This window comes from Geotrypetes seraphini, chromosome 7 (genome assembly GCF_902459505.1).
Source record: "Geotrypetes seraphini chromosome 7, aGeoSer1.1, whole genome shotgun sequence".
Lineage (NCBI taxonomy): Eukaryota > Metazoa > Chordata > Amphibia > Gymnophiona > Dermophiidae > Geotrypetes > Geotrypetes seraphini.
In genome coordinates this window covers 104147599-104169867 of record NC_047090.1, presented here as the reverse complement: position 1 = coordinate 104169867, position 22269 = coordinate 104147599, and the positions used below count along the sequence as shown (strand labels likewise).

The following is a 22269-nucleotide window of genomic DNA, read 5'->3' as shown; positions in this document are numbered from 1 at the left end:
GGGGTCGATATTCAGCTGGTGGTGCTCAGCGTTTTGCTGACCGGCCATTGTTATTTCTGGTACAGATTGAAAGGAGATAAGTTTGTCACCGTCCCGTGGAAACTCTCTCCATCCCCATCCCATCCCCACGAGTTCTGTCCCTGGCCCTGACCCATCCCTGCAAGCTCTGTCCTTACCTGCACAAGCCTGGAATACAAGTGTTCAAGGCTTGTGCAGATGAGGACAGAGCTTGCAGGGATGGGACAGGGACAGAACTTAAGGAGTCAGGATGGGGATGGAGTTAGATATGCAGATTAGGACAGAGCTTGCTAGGATGTGGCAGGCCCAGGGACAAAACTTGCAGGGTCAGGGCAGGGCTGGAGGTAGATCCCATGGGGACAGTGACAAATTTGTCCCTGTGTCATTCTCTAATTCCTAACTATTCGATGCTGGGCCCTGTCTGGGCTTTGTCACTGAATATTCGATTTTGCAGAGCCAGCTAACTCATAGCCAGTTGAGTCTGATATTCAGCACTTTACTGGCTTTGAGTTACTGAATAAAGATAGGACAACCTCTTATGCAGTCCATTTATGCTGTTAACCTGGCCGGTTCAGTTCAACACTGAACCGGCCAAGTGCAGATTCTGGCCCCCAAATAGCCAGTTTGCAATTTAGGTGCTAACTGGTTATGTTCAGCAGCGGTAACCGGTTAAGAGCTGCTGAAAATGACTGGTTAACTCCGAACAGGCAACTTAATTGGCCAGGAGTCATCTCTGACCAATTAAATAACCCTGAACATCAGCCAGGAGTGGTGGAGGAGCCCTAATGGTAAGTGCAATGGGCTGAGAACCAGGAGAACTGGGATTTATGGCCACTATAACTCCTTGTGACTCTGGGGAAGCCACTTAACCCTCCACGGCCCCAAACCGCTTTAATTGTAACCACAGAAAAGGTAGTATATCAAGTCCCATTCTCTTTCCCTTCCTCTGTGTATAAATGTGTGTCCCGCCTAGACTCCGCCCATGTGAAAACCCATCTGCAAAGTATTAGCTATTGAAGATATATGAGCGGACTAACAAAATAGCGCTTTTCCAGAATCTGTTCTTTTAGGTGTGTTAACTGACATAATTAGGGTTACCACTGCAGTGTTCCCTCTAAGCTGCGCTGGCGTGCGCTGGCGCACAAAATATTGCCTCGCAGCGCACAATGTCACGTCACAGCGCACGGCGTACGGAGATGGCAGGCCGCGGCGAGAGGAGAATCGGGCGAGTTGGCGCTGGCGCCCGATATTTTTAGCGCACGGGGAAAAAATTTTGCTCACACCACCCGCCCGCTTAGAGGGGACACTAGGTTTACCAGGTGTCCGGATTTCCACGGACATTGTCCTCCTTTTCGAGGACATGTCCGGAGGTCCGGATGGCTTTTCAAAACCCGGCACTTTGTCTGGGTTTTGAAAAGCTTCCTCTGAAATTGTGTCGGGCAAGAGGGCATCCGCGCATGCGCAGATGCCCTCCTGCCCGACCAGAGCAAGCAGCGGGGGTGGGGCTAAGATGGGATTAGGGGCATAACAGGGCGGGGATGGGCGGTCCCTGGGGGGCGGGTCTAGGGGCTCCGGATTTTATGAATGTAAAATCTGGCGACCCTATTGTTCCGATACAAAGACGCAAGAAATGTCAAATACAACGTGAACAGTGCCGCTTTGGTTTAAATAGGATGTGTTTCAAAAAAGTGGAGGAAAAGCCTCAGACTGAAGCCCTCCCACTACCACAGTGGTGGTCCAAGATGGTTGGGTGATAACCTCACTGGCAAAAAAAAACCTCCATTGCACTCCCAAAGTATAAAACCTTAAGCAGGGCTGTCTATGCAAGGTGATAGAAGAAAGAAACTTTCTACTTATCTTCAGTTGATCGGTACACCCTAGACATAATTGTTCTTGTTTATGTATATTCTTGTCACCTGACTATAGGCAGCTTCTTACAGAATTGCTCCCACCTCCATTGTGCTTTGCTGCATTTAAATTTGTTGTGATGGGATGCACTTAGGTGAAATTGAAATGTAGCATTATCTCTAAAAAGTTGTTCTTAAAACCATGTTTTAAGCTACATAGATATGAGATTTCCCCGCTATATTTTTATTTTACTCTTCCTAATCAAGGCAGATATCTTTTGGCCCCCATGACAGCTACAGTCCGTTCTCATTATTCGTGGTAGTACGGTTCCCGGGAAAGACTGTAAAATCACGAATAACAAAATGCTGTGTCTAGGGGGAAAATACAGGCTAGGTTCCAGCAGTTTCTATTGGGAGAATAGGATTCGGCTCCGCGCCCTTTGCCCCCCCCCCCCCACCCCACCTGTTGCATGCCTCCCTCCCCTTCCAGGCCTACCGTAATCCCTGGTGGTTCAGCAGTGAGCCAGGGCAGGAGTGATTCCTCCCACCTCCTGTCCTAGCTGACTCTGAAACCTCCCACCTCCCGGACCTGTAAAGCCTACCTTTAAAAGAGAAATTTGAGTATGGAAACCTAGGATATTGCTTTATATGCAAAATTAGGATAAATAGAAGGGAAGGGAATGGGACTTGTATGCCGCTTTTTTGTGGTTACACATTCTTAGCAGTTTACAGATCACAAAAGAAATATATTTGAAGTTTGAACAAAGAGCCGAAACAAAACAAAATGCTGTTAAATTAAAGTGTAGCGCGGTGGTTAAAGTTACAGCCTCTGCACCCTGAGGTTGTGGGCAAGTCACTTAATCCCCTATTGCCCCAGGTACATTAGATAGATTGTGAGCCCACCGGAACAGACAGGGAAAAATGCTTGAGTACCTGAATAAATTCATGTAAACAGTTCTGAGCTCTTGGGAGAACAGTATAGAAAATTGAATAGTGTGAAAAACTTCAGCTTCTGATAACCAGAGCTGGTATTGTGACATCATAATGCCTCATTCCACCAATGCCTAAGAGCCTACCTCATCAGTGATGTCACAATGGCTTAATTATCCTATACTTGGCTCACTTTTACTACATTTTGATTTCTAGAGTGGCACAGTGGTTACAGCCTCAGCACCCTGGGGACAGACAGGGAAAAAATGCTTAAGTACCTGAATAAATTCATGTAAACCGTTCTGAGCTCCCCTGGGAGAACGGTATAGAAAAATGAATGAATAAATAAAATCTTTAAAGAATTTGTCCTCAAAAGAATCACCTTAGTCAGATGCTCTCAAATCTAATCTGATCTTATTCTCAGAGCAGAGAACAACCTCTTAATACTAACTGGCAAAGCAGTACCCACTAGGGCAACATTGCTAACAGTTTTAGGATATAACTTTTATTTACCAGCATTTTAGATCTAAAACAAAAGATATATTAATATAAAATGATTAATTTACCATATATTGTAATATTGTAAGTTTTTCTAGTTTGAAGCTGGAGTCAGTCAGCACATTTTTACCAACTCTGACTCCACCCAGAATTGCTTCTGACTGACTGCACAACCCCAGTTTCAAGGCCAGCTAATCAAATTAACCATTAAGGGTTTTTTTTCCCTTTTTGTTGATATGAATATAGTAATCACACCTTCTCTGCGATTCTGAACCGTAGCACTTAATTTATGACAAATAATTGTGCAATAATTGGAAAATAATGGAAATGTCAAGGCACAACACTCGTAATGAGGCAGATTGTGTTTTCATTTACATGGTGTCAGCGTATCGAAGGCATTTACAAAGAGAATTGTTTTAGAGTCAGGAACTTCCTGCTATTTCAACAAAACCTGGACATTCTGAAAGGCAGCTTGAAATTCAGGAAAGACTCGTATAACATTGGCAGGAAACCTTGAGACATTCTCTGTTAAGATATTCTTAAAGCTTTTATTTTTCTAAAGTTTGCTGCATGTTTAGCCCCATGACAAAGTAATGGATGCATTCAGAGACTTCAAAAAGCTGAAATTTTTGGACTTCTGTCTAGCAAATCAATAAGAACATAGGAATAGCCTTACTGGGTCAGACCAATGGTTCATCTAGCCCAGTATCCCGTCTTTGCGGAGGCCAACCCAAGTCACATGTACCTGGCAAAAACCCAAATAGTAGCAGCATTCCATGCTACCGTCCCATGTCTGTCTCAACAATAGACTATGGACTTTTCCTCCAGGAACTTGTCCAAAACTTTTTTAAAACCAGCTACATTAACTGCTTTTATCACATCCTTTGGCAACACATTCCAGAGCTTAACTATTCTCTGAGTGAAAAAAATATTTCCTCCTATTGGTTTAAAAGTAATTACTTTGTAATTTCATTGAGTGTCCCCTAGACTTTGTAAATCTTGATGCAGTAAAAAAATTAATCCACCTGTACCCGTTCTACACCACTCAGGATTTTGTAGTCTTCAATCATATCTCCCCTCTGCTGTCTCTTTTCCAAGCTGAAGAGCCCTAACCTCTCTAGTCTTTCCTCATACAAGAGGAGTTCCATCCCCTTTATCATCTTGGTCACTCTTCTTTGAACTTTTTCCTGTGCCACTATATCTATTGAAATATAAACCTAAGGCTAACATTCCTACAGAGCCCTAAATAAAAGCATGATTATTTCATTATAGCTAGTGAGACATTTCTATGCATTTTATAGACAGTTTCGCAACAAAAGCACGCCGGCCATTGGCGTGCCGACAAAGATGCACCTACAATTGCACACAGGACATATGCACAGCACATATGCACGCCACTGGTCCTGCCACTTTAAAGCCTTACGGTTAGCACTAGGAGGGGGGTATGGGGGGAAGCCCCCCAGTACAAGTAGAAGTCCTCGCACTCTCTTTGGGGGGGGAACACTGAAAACTTCCATTTTCCATGCAGTTTTCAGTGCTCGGGAGTTTTTCAGTGTAGTGGGGGATCCCCCACCCCCAATGGAGTGCGAGGACTTGTACATGTAATAATGTGTGTGTGGGGGTCCCCCTCATACCCACCCTCACAGCGCTAATGTTACAGGTTTAAAGCGGCGGGACCGGAGGCGTGCATATGTCCTGCGCGCAATTGTCGGCACATCTTTGTCGGAGCGTTTTTGTCCTGCGCTCAATTGACAGGTCACCTTATAGACAGATCTTGGACGGTGCTCAGTTTGGTGTTCTAGTGTGTTCCATTCCATTATGCATAGCATTGACTTCCATAGAGCTGCAAATAATTTGCTAACACGATCTCGCCATAAATGATTTGCAAGTAACGCATGACGGAGAATAAGCTAAACAGGTACCACCAGCATCAGTGACTGATAGAGTTAGCCAGCAGTCACCACTAGATACCCCCATGATCTCAGGTGGTACCTGATCCCAGACCTTCAATTTGTTTTTCTCGCAGGATACACTCCCTCACACAGGTGCTGCCTCTCTCTCGCTTGTGGCTGTGGAGGGTGAGGGCACCAAGTCTATGGTTTCACTTGAGGCTGGGGATAAGCAAGGTTTTGTTTCTATTTACATGTGCATCTTCCATTGTAGGCAAATGGATCTCATGTATATTCACCAAGCAAATCCTGAAAACTTGACTTGAGTTGTGACCCTAGAGGTCTGATATTAAGCACCCCTGGCATAAATGATTAGAACACTGGCTTGTGTATGCACATACGCAATTCCTGGATATATGCTTACATGCTATTATATAGCTATGTGCACCTCTGTCATAGTGCAGGTTGGTGGGGTCTGGGTGGGGTGCACTGTTATTTCCATAACCTATAGAATATTGTAAGTTATGCATGTATCTTCCATAACTAGACATGCACTTTATGCCAAGTTTTTGACCGATGTAAGTGCTCATGCCAAAGTGCATATGCTTGTATATACCCAGTTACACTAGTATTTGTAAAGGTGTCTACTTTCCTTTCTGACCAGATGCCCTCTAAATGCAGAGTTAAAGAATGACCCCCTCCCCCATCTTCTAGTTGTCCCTTCTCTGGCTGTCATTCTTACCTATGTTAATTAGAGAAGCAACTTGACAGAATAACTTGCCACATTTTACTGTCTTTATGTAATAATGCATCTGATAACTTTTGGAAAATATTTTATGCCTTATGCCTTGTTATGCCTTTTAGGAGTTAATATTGGAGGAGCAGGATCATACATTTATGAAAAGCCTCAGAGTGAAGATAATCCGACTTCCCCGACTTCCCCCATTTCTCCTACTTATTCTACCCCTAAACCAGAAGAGAGGAAGGTCAATAACCCTCCCAAGGGACCCAGCAAAGGTGAGAGAGAGCTAATCTCTAAATAAACCAACATCTAAGCTCAGCAACTTTGTCGGGTTCTGTACTACAGAATTGCCAGAAAAGTGGAAATACGCTGTAAAGAATACATGGAAGGGTGTCAGGATGGGGGGAGGTGGGGGGAGGGGCCATTTGCAAATTGCAAATTGCCTTGCCTCCAGTTTATGTTAATAAACCTTCCTGGTTTTCATTTTTCTAAAGGTATGTGTGTTAGTGTTCTTCTAGCATCGTGACATATGTTTTTCATGTACATATAACCATCCCCCCTTTTACTAACTGAGATAGGGTTATTAGCGCAGGGAGTGCTCCGCACTGCTCCCGATGTTCATAGAAAGTCTATATGAGTGCGGAGCATTAAGCACGGCTCCCTGCGCTAATAACCGCTACCACAGTTTAGTAAAAGGGGGGTGGGAGGGGGGGTTGTGTTGAAGCCACACATGCATTAATCAGCCACACTCGTTCATAAAGTGAAGGTGGGGCAGAGTTTACAAAGAGAATTCCTGTTATAGTGTTTTTGTAATTTAATTCAAATATTTTCAGCCTGCTTAAATCCACTGCAGTTCAAAGCAGGTAATGGTAAGACTAAAATATCTATAATAATAAAATGGTAAGCCGCGCATGCGCACTTCCTATGCGTGCACCGGTTTTCCGTGAGCTGTAGCGAACCATAAGAAGTGCGCATGCGCGGCTTACGGTTCTGTTTTTTCGGTCTGGGCCTGCTCCCTGCCGTATTGCATTTATTTAGCTGAAGACGCAGCGGTAGGCTCCTCTCACGATCCCCGCCTGCGTCGGACTTCTGACGCAGGTGGGGATCATGAGAGGAGCCACCGCCGCGTCTTTCAACAACAAAAAAAAATATGGCAAGGCGAGCAGGCCAGACCAGACCGAAGCTCAAGACCGGGAAGGGAAGGGAAGGGGGGGCCGACAAAGAAGGGACTCCAGCCGCGAGGAGCCGAACGGAGCAGCCAGATCGCAGCAGGCCAGAACGCAGGGGAGGGGCCGAACGGAGCAGGCAAGATCGCGGTAAGGGAAGGGGTGGGGGGAAATGCTGCAAACTGCTGCACAGGGACCTGGAGGGAAGACAAATACCGCTGCTGCTGCACAGGGAAGTTGGGGGGGGGAGGGAAATGCTGTTGCAGGGAAGTGGGGTGGAAATACTACTGCACAGGGAAATGGAGGAAAAGAATGACAGACAGACAGCAGGAGGGAGGGAGACAGACAGAAAGGAAGAAAGACACAGGGGCAGGGAGAGGGACAGAAAGACAGACAGAAAAAGGGAGCCAAGGAAAGAGAGAGAGACAGAAAGAAAGAAAAACAGACAGACATATATTCTAGCACCCGTTAATGTAACGGGCTTAAAGACTAGTACAAAGTATAATATTCAAATCTAATTCAAACACAAAATCAAACATAATTCATCTAGCAATATGAAAAAGAAATTTTTTAAAAATTCAGATGCTAAAGAGTACCTTGGGCCCTCTTTTTGTTTCTTAGACTGTTGTTCGATGTCTCTCTTTCTCTGTGAAGCAACTCTTCATCTCCTTTCATTTTTCTTCAGTTGCCCATGTTCTTGCAGTTCTTCAGGAAACAGCAATGTGTTGTCATATTTGGTTTTAGTTTTGCTGTTTCTTCTGCTCCTCTTTTTATATTCCACCTAAATTGCCAGTAATGATCCTTGTCCATAACCTGTAATTCTGGGTCCTGAATCCAGCTACTCAAGGGCTCCTTTTACCGAGGTGCGCTAGCAGTTTTAGCGCGCGCTACATTGCCCGCGTGCGCTAGAACGCCAACGCCTCCATAGAGGCTGGCGTTAGTATTTTCCGTGTAGTGCGGGGTTAGCATGCACGGCATTGTAGCGCACGCTAAAAACGCTAGCACACCTTAGTAAAAGGAACCCTAAATGTAATCCTAAACCAGTAATCACAGCTCCCTCCCTGCTTGGCATCTGCAGCCCCAGACAACCCAGGGCATAGAAGACCTGATTGAACGGGGGGACCTTCCACATAGCAGCGCTGTGCACGATCTCTTAAGCCACCAGATTGGCCCTTGAATGTCTTCCAAGGCTTCATAGTCATTAGCGTGCGGGACTTCGGCGCGCCGACATTGCAGTGCAGACAAATCGGCGCAAGACCCCCAGCGCGCCGCCTAAAAAGTTACTTTTAAAGAGCTCTGACGCGGGGTGTGTGGGGAACCCCTCAGTTTACTTCATACTCTTCGTGCTGCCATGGGGGGGGGGTTGGAACTCTCCATTATAAAGTAAACGTAACTTTTTTCCCGATTTTTTTAGGAAAAAGTTAAGTTTTCTCTATAATGTGGGGGGTTGCACCCCCCCACACCCCCCCAACGGCAGCACGAAGAGTACGAAGTACCCCTCCACACCCCCGTCAGAGCTCTTTAAAAGCAACTTTTAGGCGGCACGCTGGGGTCTTGCGCCAAATTGTCTGCGCTGTAATGTCGGTGCGCCGAAGTCTCGCGCGCTTTTGTCCCGTCACCCTTCCAAGGCTACTTCTGTTTCTAGATTATTCATTTTGTAGGTGCTTTAGGTTTGTTTTTAAAAAAAAAATTATATTTATTAAAACAGTAATTGCTTCATTTACTGAAAATTAAATTGATGTATTACTAATTAAGGGGTCCTTTTATTAAGGCATGCTAACCGATTTAGCGCACGCTAAAATGTTAAGGCATCCATTATATTCTATGGGCGCCTTAGCTTTAGCACATGCTAAATTGTTTAGTGCACCTTAATAAAAGGACCCCTAAATATATTTTTTCATTTCCTGAAAAATGGGAGATTGAATGGGTAGAAAACTGTCAAACTACTGAAGTCATTCATTGGGATATATATATATTTTTTAATTCTGAATATCACTACCGATAAGTATATATTCAAAGAGCACTACAGTGAGGTTGGTTTTCAAAAAAAAAAAAGGTTTAATGTCTGAAATATAGATACAGTGGTGCCTCGCATAACGAACGCCTCGCACAGCGAACGCTGCGCACAACGAACTTCATGTCTTGCTTCCTACAACGAACTTCGTTTCACACAACGAAGTCGCCCGAGCTGCATCCTTCCGCGCAGGCACTGCGCTTAACTGCCCTCTCTCCGCCTGGCTCCCTGTGCAGTGGCGGACCGTCGGCTCGCAGGGGCCCGGCGCCTACTGCTGATGCGGTGGGGGGGGGGTGGAGCTTAACTCTTGCCGCTTCCCCGATGCTAGAAAAAATAACAGCTTTGTTCTCTCTCACCATTGGCATTCTGTTTATCATATTGAAAGAAACAGGAAAAAAAAAGCTTATACCATTAAGACCATTTTGTAATAAGTATAAACTAGTATTATAGACAGAATGATCTGCCCAAGGAAAATGGACAACATTTTCAACCATGCAGGCATTTAAAAAATGAACAGTTAAGTCCCAGTTTTTGCCGCTGAGACTCTGCCCTCTTCTCACATGTAAAATTAGACTCTACTTAGTCTGTCTTTAAATTTAAAAAATGTGTGTTGTTTTAAAAAACAATTATGTTTTAGATGTATCTAAATAAAAATAATAACAAAAAATGTATCTTTTTTTATGTCATCTTAGCATATTTTATGCTACATAACGAATTATTTTTTTTAACATGTATTGTTATGGGAAAACGCATTTCACATAACGAACTTTTCGCATAACAAACTTGCTCCTGGAACCAATTAAGTTCGTTGTGTGAGGCACCACTGTACCCATTTTCAGCCAAACTTAATAGCCTATGAAATCAACTAAACAGTCACCTCAATTTAGGATTCTCGCAAAGAGAATATGAGAACAGATGAAGGCATCAGGACACATCTAGGTCTCCTTTTACTAAGGAGCATTTTTAGCGCATGCAGGAAATTACCGCGCGCTACGCTTCTAGAACTAACGCCAGCTCAATGCTGCTGTTAAGGTCTAGCGCATGCGGAAACCTAGCGCGCGCTATTCTGCGTGTTAAAGCCCTAACGCGGCTTAGTAAAAGGAGCCCCTGCCTAGTCTGTGCTTTCTTCTTATCTGTTATAGCGCTACAGGCCTTTTTTAATTTGATTTTTATTCCTCCTTAACTAGTGTTAAGGGTAGAATTCCTTTAGCTCATGCCTTGCTTTATTCAGGCATTATGTGTCTTCCACCACCACTGTCGTATGCAGTCGCCATGTTTTTCCTCGAGAAATCTGTAAGACTCTTTACATTCTTCCTCTCTCCATCCTCCGACTATGACGGATATTAAACACTTTTACCTGCCATGCTAGTAGAATAGCCTTTGCTAAATGTGCCTAGTAAACCTTGGAAGTCACTATACTTTTTTTTGTCTTCCCAAAGTGTGTGATCGGATTTGTTTTTGCCAAAGGAAGACAAAGAGAGGTGTTTCTAATGCTGCGCTGACGCTTCTGACATTTACTTGGACAGAAAAGTAAAAGCTTGGAAGTGGCCCATGTGTCTTTCAAAACTCAGCATGACTTTGGAGTTTTGAACGTGGGCCATTAACAGATGTTTTAACTTAATAGAGATTTAAGAAAAGCTAAAAGAAGGCAGACAAGTTTCTCAAAAGGGATGCATATTTGTTAATATGCATTACAGTTTCTTAATGCTCCTTAAAAAATAAGTGTAGGAGTCCATATTCAGCTGGCAGTCCTCTGCCAAAGTTATGCCCAGAAATTCAATGCCAGGCTATGTTCAGGCTGCAGCATTGAATTTCTGGGTTTACAGAGTGGTGAAACCATAGCTGGTCAAGTGACTGACTTTTATGTGGTCCTATTTCATGCAGTTATCTTAGCTGGTTAAGGCTGAATATTGGCACCTAATCAGTCAAGGGCTGACTGCTCCACCCCCCAAGCCTGTATTGAATTGAGTGCTAACCGGGCATTTTCAACGGAACCGGTTAAATGCCGCTGAAAATGAGTGGTAAGGGAAAGGGGAAAAAGGAATAGGACTTGTATACCACCTTTTTGTTACACATTCAAAGTGGTGGACAACGGAGGATTAAGGGATTTGCCCAGCATTTACAATAGGTTTCAGCAGGCACAAGTCTGGCATCCAAGTTAGGGCACAGGCATTGGCGCCAAGCACCTACCTTTTCAGGTGCCCGTTTTGAGTGCCCATTTTATAGAATCCAGCCCATACTGCCTCCCTTAAATCAATTGAATTGTCACTTCATTAACTTATATCATGCATCCAACCTCTTTTTAAAACTTAATTTAAACACACGTGGGGAATCTCAGAACGCCCCCTGTCTGATACAGCGCAGTGTGGCAGCAGTCTTCACTGGCTCACCCAATCGTGTATTTACTAACTAAACCAATATTTTCATAATCTTTTTTTTGTCTTTTATACTTTTATATTTTTTTATTGTGCTTTTTTACTATTCATTTTTTTCATTTATACTAGCAATCTAATAAATAAATTATTTAAATAGGCTAAAATTTCTCTTCATGGGTCATAATTCATCAATATATCTTGTATTTCTTCTAATTCGCTTGCAATTCATGTTGAAATACATTTCCCCTATAAAGGTTTAAGAAACTTAGCTTGTTCAATGTCGCTGTTACACTATACCTCAGGACGGAGAAAGTGCCTTAACTGTAACAAAGCAAACAATAAAGAGTCCTCACTCTAGTCTAGGGGAACCAAAAATATCTTTAAAACCCAATCAATCCCCAAGCAGGGAACTTACCAACTACATTCCTTCCACTCTTTCAATATTGAAACACCCAGCCAATAGCCAAAAGATGGCCGCGGTGTTTCCTCCCTGATGACGTCACCCATAGGATACCCAATAAAATGCAGCGCATCTTGAACTTTAAAAAAAGTGGAGCCAAACAAAATTAAAATATAGTATAGTGAGCTAACAAGATCCATAAAAGCAAACTCCCTTCCCAAATGCGTTTATTCTGCCAGTGTCAGCCAATCGCTGGTCTCATTCAGCCCTAAGGGTTGCATACTTTGTAATTCATACATCATACAGTTCATTGACCGCCTTCTAATTCCACAAACCTCAAATCGTCTCCTCCGATCTAATACACAAGATCTATTAATGGTCCCCTCATTAAAAACAATAGGAACCAGACGCCACGACATCTTCTCAGTCAAGGCACCACTTGTTTGGAATACCCTTCCTTTGTACATTAGAAAAACTAAAGATCTCAACTTATTTAAAATTAATTTAAAAACATTCCTCTTTAAAGCTGCATTCAACCTCTAAAATTTTTATTCTTCCACGTAAATATTAATTTCAGTCTCTCATACCCAATCCCTAATGTTTTTACCCTCCCCCCTTCAACCTTCTTTTTCTCCGCACTAGGAAACAAAAATTTTGTAACTTTTCCCTTTCGTTCTCTCCTATTCACTCCTGTTTTGTATAATCTGTCAGTATTGTCAGTTTGTAATTGCTCTGTTTTATTTATTGTAGAAATTTTATTAATATTTTAAATGTTTTACCCCAATTGTACATTTTATGTAATTCGCTTAGAAATATTAAGCGAACCATCAAATTTAAATAAAACTTGAAACTTGAAACTTGATCCAGCGTAGTTCTTTTAGATTCCCCACGTGTGTTTAAATTAAGTTTTAAAAAAGTGGTTGGATGCATGATATAAGTTAATGAAGTGACAATTCAAGTGTTTTACAGTGTAATGTCCAGTGCCACCTTTAAGTGTGCCTTAAATCAAAACAGTAGGTTGCATTTAAAACAAAAGAAATTGGAAAGGAATACCATACGGTTGATAGGAAAGCAAGAGAGAGACAAGTGGATAGCGTAGCTGGTTTTAAGAAAGGTTTGAACAAGTTTCTGGAGGAAAAGTCCATTGTCTGTTATTGAGAAAGACATGGAGGAAAAGCCACTGCTTGCCCTGCATTGGTAGCATGGAATGTTGCTACACCTTGGGTTTTGGCCAGGTAATAGTGACCTGGATTGGCCACTGTGAGAACGGGCTACTGGGCTTGATGGACCATTGGTCTGACCCAGGAAGGCTATTCCTATGTTCTTAAAATGTAGTAATACAAGAAGGGGGCTGGGTGGGTGGGTGAAAGAAGACCTTTCTGTTCCATCCCTGGGGTTTATGCTCAGCCATAAGCCTTTCTAAACAAGAGTTTTTATTGCCAACTTAAATTCAGAACATGAGGGCTTGGATTGGATTGGAGGTGGTAGAAGATCCCGCAGGGAGGTTGCTAGAATAAAGCAAGCTGAGTGTCCGGTGCTGCGAGAGACGTGTAAGAGAGAGCAAAGGGATATGCAACCAAAGTCAAAGAAGGAGAATAAGACGTAACAGGGGAGATCAGGTATTCTGGAGCACCAGTGTAGCTGGCTTTGTGGATTAAGGACCCACTATTTCAAATTGGATGTGGAATGAAATTGGGAGTCGGTGATGCTGGTAGAGATGTGATCAGATCAATGAGCATGACAAACTATTACTTCCTCACATTTCTTCGCGGCTGCTACATTCAACGCAGGAAACTTTCAAGTCCATCGCTTTGCCATATAGTTTGTGACACTACACGCAAAACCATTTTTCTGTTGTTCCTTCTACCTTATGGAATGCTCTTCCAAGCCATCTAAGGCAAGAAACATCCTTAGCACTATATAAGATGAATTAAAGACCTTCCTGTTTAAGGATGCTTATACTATCGAAGAAATTCCTATCCTTTAGTACAGATCATTAGCTTTACCCCCTCTTACTTGTATGACCTTTTTCTTTTATTTGTTTGTTTAAATATTGTATTTTCCCCTCCCCCTTTTTGTCTCCAGTCACTGTGGCCCTGATTCTGCAAAGTGCCATCCCGATTTTAGGCAGCTGTAGGCGTCCTACAGTTGTCTAATCAGCCAATTGGGATGCACGTTTTTAAAAAAATGCTCCCCAGGCAGGCTGCCTATATTGAAGGCGCCTCTGTGAGCCTAGGGAGGCCCACAAGATGCCTAAGCTCGCCTAAGGGCCTTAGGTGAATCTAGGCGGCCCTATGCGTCTCCCTAGTAGAGGAAGAGACGCTTAAAATGTAGGCCAGCAAAATGCTGGCCTACATTATAAGTAGACTCATCCGCTATACTTATCGCGGCAACTAATCTCCCTGCCGCAATAAGCATAGCGGCCGTGGCCGCCTGTCCGATCACCGGCAGGAGGGTGGCCAACCCCTCCTGCGGGAATGCCGCCCCCTCCCCCCCGAAACTCTTGATCGCCGGCAGAAGGGTGCCGAACCCCTCCTGCCGGAACACCCCCCCAAACTCCCAATCGCCGGCAGGAGGGTGCCCAACCCCTCCTGTCGGAAAGCCACTCCCGCCCCCCCCCGAAACTCTTGATTGTCGGCAGGAGGGTGCCCAACCCCTCCTGCCGGAAAGCCGAACCCCCTTCCCCCCAAGTAACCTCTAAATTGTTGGCCGGCTGGATGGGTCTTGCTGCCATCGAGCCGACAGGCCTGCCTTGTCGAAATGAGATGGGCCCGCCCCTTTCTGGCCCATCCCCGCTAAGTCTAAGGCCTAAGGTGTGATTGGCCCAGGCTTGTAGGTACCTGGGCCAATCAGGCCTTAGGATTAGTGGGAATGGGCGGACCCGCTATGCATAAGGCCTGATTGGTCCAGGCTTCTAGAGCCTGGACCAATCAGGCCTTAGGCATAGCGGGGATGGGCCGGGAAGGGGCGGGCCCATCTCATTTCGATGAGGCGGGCCTGTTGGCTGGATGGCAGCAAGACCCGTCTAGCTGGCCAACAATTTAGAGGTTAGTTGGGGGAGGAGGTTAGTTGGGGGGGAGGTTAGGAGAGTCATCGGGGGGGGGGGGGCGTTAGCATGGGGGGTCCGGAGAGGGTCCGGCTTTCCGGCAGGAGGGGTTGGGTGCTCCCTCCTGCCGGCGATTGGGCATTTGGCGGGAGGGAGGGTTCTGGCAGGAGGGGTTGGGCATCCTCCTGCCGGCGATCGGACAGGCGGCTACTATACTTATCCCTTGCTGCAATAAGTGTAGCGGCCGCGTCTACTCTAACCGGCATCTGTAACATGGACACCGGTTACAGAATCGGGGTTAGTGTAGGACCTCTCCCGGGCATCCTATACAGAATCAGGGCTTGTGTCTCTTTCACTGTGTATTTCAGTCTGCTGATGTTTGTTTTTATTTTTTTTAACCCCTATGTTTTTTTCAGATGTTTTTTAAAATTTTTATTATATTGTAAATCACCTAGACGTAATGATAGATGGTATGTCAAATAAATAATAAACTTGAAACTTGTTTTGTACAGAATAGAGATGTTTAAGTAGCAAAGCTGGATTTAACTTGGAAAAGTTGTTCATGACAAAGGCAATATGTTTGTTTATTCAAATTTGATATACCGCTGAATCTTACAGAGTTCTCAGTGGTTTCCATATCTTTTACAGGTACTTCAGGCATTTTCCCTATCTGTCCCGGTGGGCTCACAATCTATTTAATGTACCTGGGGCAGTAGAGGATTAAGTGACTTGCCTGGGGTCAGAGGGAGCAGAGCGGGGTTTTGAACCCACAACCTCAGGGTGCTGAGGCTGTTGATCTAACCACTGCATTCCCTCTGTCCTAGTACATCCCTTCTGAAATCAGGAAGTTGCATCAGAAGGGGTGGGCCAAATGAGAGGGAAAGGCCTGGTGCAGGCTGCAAGCAGCCTTTCTCTATGGTTGCTGCTGGCCTGTAGGGACATAAACTGGATTGAAAGGTAGACTGGTTGCAGGTTGCAAGGGGAGAAAGAGCATGCGCATTGGGTCCAGGAGGGGAGGGAGAGATGCCAGACTGTGCCGGGGGGAGGGGGGATGATGGAGAGCAGGGAGGAGGGGAGAAAATGGGGCTGTTTGTGCTTTTTTAATAATACGGGGGGAGAAGGGGAAGGGAGAGAAAATGGGGCTGTATGTGCTTTTTTAATCATGGGGGGAGAGGGGGAAGGGAGAGAAAATGGGGCTGTATGTGCTTTTTTAATCATGGGGGGGAGAGGGGGAAGGGAGAGAAAATGGGGCTGTATGTGCTTTTTTAATCATAGGGGGGGAGAGGGGGAAGGGAGAGAAAATGAGGATGCATGTGGTTTTTTAATCGTGATTAATAATTATTGTATTGTAACATAAAAATCTATTTCTATACCGCAATACTATTAAGTTCTATGCGGTTTACCAAACAGAATAAAAAATACCCAAAACTGCACATATAGGCGCGGTGTACCTGTGTGACCGTTGGGCGTGGGGAAGGAGCAGGGGCCAGAGAGGAGAACTGGTGCCTGTGCCCCCCTCACCCGCCCCCTTACTATGCCACTGCGTAGATTGTAAGGCTGACTAACCTTTATTTCTTCTGTTTTCAGCTTCCAGTATTACCACTTTCACTGGAGAACCCAACATGTGCCCTCGTTGTGGCAAGAAAGTATATTTTGGTATGAAAACTCACTTATGTTTCCTTTGTATCCCTTCAGTTTTCAGTATCTTGTATTCTCTAGGGTTTCCTAGGGAAGGGATGCTGCAGTTCTGCTGTCAAAATTGCAGTCTGATAAGCTTTGTTCCCTCTAAGCTGAACACGTGAGCAATCGCTCGTACATTCTAGGAGCGTCGCTCACAGATTTTACATGATTGCTCACAAAAATATTTGCAAATCTAGAAAATTGTTGTTTTGATTTTTTTAAAGAACTACAGTGGAACCTCGGTTTGCGAGTAACGCGGTTTGTGAGTGTTTTGCAAGACGAACAAAACACTCCTGCAAACCTTAACTCGCAAATCAAGCATGTCCCAATAAACGAGCACCTTCCCCCACTCAACCAGCATCACACCCCTTGAACCGGCATCGCACCCTCCCCCCTCGTGAACGCAACCCCACGAGAACCGCATCGCACCCCTGTGCTGGGAGCGGCATCCGCCTGCTCTCCCTCCCAAACAAGCTCCTTACGCCATCTGTTGCTTGCCGGTGCGAGTGATAGAAAGATCCCGCCTCTTGCCTGGGCTAGGCCTTGAGCATCTGCGCATGCTCAAGGCCTTCGGGTTCTCGTTCTCTCGAGATCTCAGAGAGAACGAGAGCCAGAAGGCCTTGAGCATGCGCAGATGCTCAAAGCTCAGCCTAGACAAGAGGTGGGATCTTTCTGTCACTTGCACCGGCAAGCAGCAGATGGGGTAAGGAGCTTGTTAGGAGGGAGGGCGGGCGGGCGGATGCCGCTTCCAGCATGGAGGTGCGATGCGGTTCTTGTTGGGGGGGGCGTTTGCAAAATAGGAACTATGAGAGGTGTTAAATAATTTATCAACCTGCGTATGAAAGAAAGTAGTAAGCGTGTTGAAACAAGTCTGTGCATGTTGTGACATGTCTCAAGATTACTCATGCAAAGTTACAGCCCATTGCGAGTCTAACATTCCAAGAAACAGGATGTCAGGAGAGTCCTTGTGTGAGTCAAGTCAGAAACTGCTAGATTTGGAGCTTTGTTCAGTGATAAAATTTCTCACTAAAGAAGGGAAAAAGCCAAAGGAGATCCTTGAATGCATGACTGCAGTTTATGGAGAGTTTGCCCCCATCATCCTATAAAGTAAAATTATGGAGCAAGCAGTTTAAGTGGGATAGAGAGTCCATTGAAGATGACCCTCACACTGAATGGCCTGTGGAAACAACTTCCACAGAAATGTGCAAGAAAGTCGAGGATTTAATTTTGTCAGATATAAGAATTAAGGTTTCCTGAATAGCTGAAGAAATGGGCATCTCAGCAGGTACGGTTTGGAAAATAATTCATGAAAAATTGGGCATGTCCAAGGTTAGTGCAAGATGGGTTCCAAGAATGCTGATTCTATGTCAGAAAGCCACGAGGCTCTAGTGCTGTCAGGAGAACTTGGAGATGCTCTGTGAAGACCAAATGAATATTTTTCATCGTTTGGTGACTGGAGATGAGACTTGTGTCTATCACAGAGATCCTGAGTCCAAACTGGAGTCAAAGTAGTGGAAGCACAAGTCATCTCCCATCCCAAAAGAGTTCAAGAGAGAAAAATCTGCAGGTAAAGTCATAGTAACTGTCTTTTGGGATGATGAATGACATTTGCTTCTGGAGTTCATGCCACATAAGACAACCATAACTGGGTAGAGTTACGCCAACACAATGATCGTTTTGCGGGAGTCAATCAAAGAGAAAAGACAAAGAAAACTCACAGCAGGCATGCTGCTTCTTCACAACAATGCATTGGTGCACATGTCTCAACAATCAGAGGCTACCATCCAAGAATGTGGGTTTCAGCAGCTGAACCATCCACCCTACAGTCCTGACCTGGCTCCCTCGGATTATTTCCTGTTCCGAGTTTTGAAGAAATCTCTCCGTGGATAGCGGTTTTCAAGTCGAGAAAGCTGTGACATCCTTGTTTGAAGGTCAAACAGATGAATGCTTTTCAAAGGGGTTAAAGTCACTGCAGGAATAGTGGATGAAGTGTATGGAGCTATCAGGGGGCTATATTGAAAAATAAAAGCAAAAGTTTTTTTTTGAAAACTCTTTTCATTCCTACTGAGGTAGATAAATTATTGAACGCCCCTTGTAGTTGTTTGTCCTTATTATGTTAGCCACCTATTTGGAAAACCATCATTTCTTTTCCTTTTGCCTTTATTTCCTTTTTTTACATTGAAATCCATTGCCCTGTGTATAGCTTCTTTCAGTTTAGCTTGCTGACCTACTCTTCATCTTATCTTATCTTCCATCCAAAATTCCCCAGCTCCTAAGGAATCTGAAGGCTTCCTATCTAATCTTATATCTTAACTATTTTAGTCTCATAGAATCACCCAGAGAGGCTTACAAGAAATGGACATACAGATTCATACTTACAAATTAACAAAACTCAGTCCATAAATATCTATACAATATCTCTTCCAAGTTTCAAGTTTTATTTTAGTTTGATGAATCGCTTTAGATTTACTAAGCGAGTTACAACATTAATTAAAAAATATAAACATATATCTAGACATACCATTTAAAATTTAAAAATGATGGGTTAGACCAGGGGTCTCAAAGTCCCTCCTTGAGGGCCGCAAACCAGTTGGGTTTTCAGGATTTCCCCAATGAATATGCATGAGATCTATGTGCATGCACTGCTTTCAATGCATATTCATTGGGGAAATCCTGAAAACCCGACTGGATTGCGGCCCTTAAGGAGGGACTTTGAGATCCCTGGGTTAGACCAACAGACTTACAGACTAATCAATACACAAAGTAATTAAATGCTTTAAAGTACAGAAAAGAACCACAGATGGAAAGAACATTAGGGAGGGAAAAGTAGAAACCTGGAGGGAAACTAGTATAAAATTTGAACATAATTTAAAGATTAAAAGCATCTTTAAAAAGGAAACTCTTTAAGATCATTTTCCTCTCTTACGTGCTGAGGCAAAGTGTTCCAAAGTTGCGGAGCCATCACTGAAAACATATCATGTCGAATTCCGATAACTTTCAAAGAGGGGACTACTATGAGCTTTTGATTAGTGGGCCGGAGAGAACGTGATGTACTATAAGGGATAAGACATTTATTAATAAATTGTGGTTCATTAGTGGAAAGAGTTTTAAATACTAAGAGTAAAATTTTAAAAGTGATACGGTGGTTAATTGGGAGCCAGTGTGATTTAATCGGAAAAGGAGTGACATGATCATATTTTTTTCCGTTATGAATGAGTTTAACGGCAGTATTTTGGATTCCGACGTTAGTGTCAGAGCTGCCTGAGGGCTGTGCAAGTGCTGTGTTGCTCAGAGTGCGAGGGAGTCAGAGTCACCGAAATCATTCCTTGCTCATGGTTTCCCCTGCGGTGGCTGTGGCACAGTGGTTGGGATGCGGAGCTAGGGAGCATGTTGCACTCTGTGATTCCAGCCTGGGACACTCCTGGTCAGAGTGCATTGCCTCTCACACTAAGGGCTGGATTCAGTAAATGGCATGCAAATTTCCACGTTCAAAATTGCGCGCTAACCTGAGATTACGTGTGCAGCTAAATTGGCTATCGAGACAATTAGCACCAATACTTGGGTGCTAACAATCAATTAGGACATTGGCAACATTTTGCATTTGCGTGAACATCTTGCTAAGCAATATTCTATAATATCTGCGTGCAAATCTTATATAGTGCACAACTCAAAAGTAGACATGGCCATGGGAAGGGGCTTGAGCACATTAGGAACATTCACTAAAGATGTGCACAGTATTACTGAATAAAACAAAATAAAAGGAAGTTGGAAAGGGACAGAAGTCGAACCACTGTGCGGACAAATACGTTTATTTAAAATGTCAAACAAATTTCAGTTAAAATCACACAAATATATATACAAATAAAATGAGTCAGGGATATAAAAGTCCTATGTAATAAACATGTACTGGACCCCAACATGGTCCACGTTTCGGCCACAACGGCCTTCTTCAGGGGTATAAAAAAGTAGCCCAGTAGATGGCGCCAAAGGACACAAAATCAAGCAAAAACAAGGTAAACTTGCAGTGTTGCTAGGTTCCTGCTGCCTGGCACACTATTAGAACACTAACGCGAATACAAAAACACGCTACGGTATAGTGTAATTGCTGCTAAGATCTGAATACCAGGAATCTGCGCCTATCTTAAGTGCCAAGATTTACACCAGGTTTCAGTTGGCGTGATTTCTCACACCCAAAGTTTGGCATGGAAATCCGCTCTTAAATCCACTCTTTTAAAAAGCAACTAAAAATCTTTTTTATTTGTTTAGGCTTTTTATTAGCTTAATATTGTGAAAGCTTTTTTAGATTGTTAGTAAGTGTAAACGTTTTACATGCTGTATGCTATTTTTTAGCAGTGATATTTAAGATAGGTAAGAAAGGGTTCTTATGACATTGTTCTGTTGTGGGTTGTACGCATTCAAATATGTGTGTTTTATTGTTATCCGCTTAGTTATTAAGCGTAGAAGACATTTTTTAAGTAAAGAATAAAATATTCTAAAAATGGTGCACAACTTGGACTGCCTTTTGTAGAATAGCGCTCCACGTGAATATTTTAGAGTCCCATTTAATGAATCTAGTTCTAACTGCTTAATGCAGGGGTGTCCAACCTTTTGGCTTCCCTGGGCCGCATTGGCCGAAAATTTTTTTTCTGGTGCCGCACAAACGTGCAAACGCTGCAGCAAGACAGAAGAGGGAGCCAGCAAGACGGTAAACACCCGGGGGCAGCAGAGGAAAACACTGCATCGCCCTCGACCAGGGCCGCACAAAATACTTCACGGGGCCGCAGGTTGGACACCCCTGGCTTAATGCATCATAGGTCCTATAGGTTTGTTTTTTCCCCCCAGGTTTCTGGGTTTCCTTGAAGTCTGATACTGTTCTAGTTTAACTGGGAGGGGAGGGAGTGGATAGCAGGATTTAGTGTTTTTCTGAGGCTGGGGAAGAGGTGCAAATATTGAAACAGAAAAAAGGTAAAAGAAAACTCTAAGGGCTCCTTTTAAAAAGCCGTGCTAGGGCCATAATGCACGGATTAGCGCACGCTAAATTGCCACATGCACTAGCCGCTACCGCCTCCTTTTGAGCAGGCGGTTGATTTTCGGCTAGCGCGCGCTAATCCGGTGCGTGTGTTAAAACCGCTAGTGCGGCTTTGTAAAAGGAGCCCTAAATATCTGTAAAGCAAAGCAGCAAGGGAACTGAGAAGAAAAGATGATAAAATTAGAGAGGGAAGGCAGGAACTTGGGAAATTTGTAGCCAAGGAACAAAAAGAAAGGAAGACAGCCTGCCCTTAATAGGCAGTGTGACTGGAAAGAATGATCTAGATCAGTGGTTCCCAACCCTGTCCTGGAGGACCACCAGGCCAATCGGGTTTTTGGGATAGCCCTAATGAATATGCATGAAGCAAATTTGCATGCCTGTCACTTCCATTATATGCAAATCGCTCTCATGCATATTCATTAGGGCTAGCTTGAAATCCCGATTGGCCTGATGGTTCTCCAGGACAGGGTTGGGAACCACTGATCTAGATTTTGTTTCTTCCCTCCTGTGAGAAAAATTGTGAGATGCTGATCTTACATGAAATCAACTTTATCTAATTCCAAGCAAATTTTCATTTGATTTGGCTTTTACAGAGAGCCAAATTTGGCTTTTACAGAGAGCGAGTGAGGTCTCAA

The 22269-nt window shown here is 43.9% G+C and overlaps 1 protein-coding gene across 1 annotated transcript in view; it reads left to right on the top strand.

The window, feature by feature from the left end:
* Nucleotides 1–22269, top strand: part of CRIP2 (cysteine rich protein 2) — a 268644-nt gene that overhangs the window by 197799 nt on the left and 48576 nt on the right. Inside the window, exons 4-5 of the mRNA XM_033951871.1 lie at nucleotides 6047–6199; nucleotides 16513–16581. Of these exons, the coding sequence (XP_033807762.1) occupies nucleotides 6047–6199; nucleotides 16513–16581 (222 nt within the window). The remainder of the gene's footprint in view (nucleotides 1–6046; nucleotides 6200–16512; nucleotides 16582–22269) is intronic.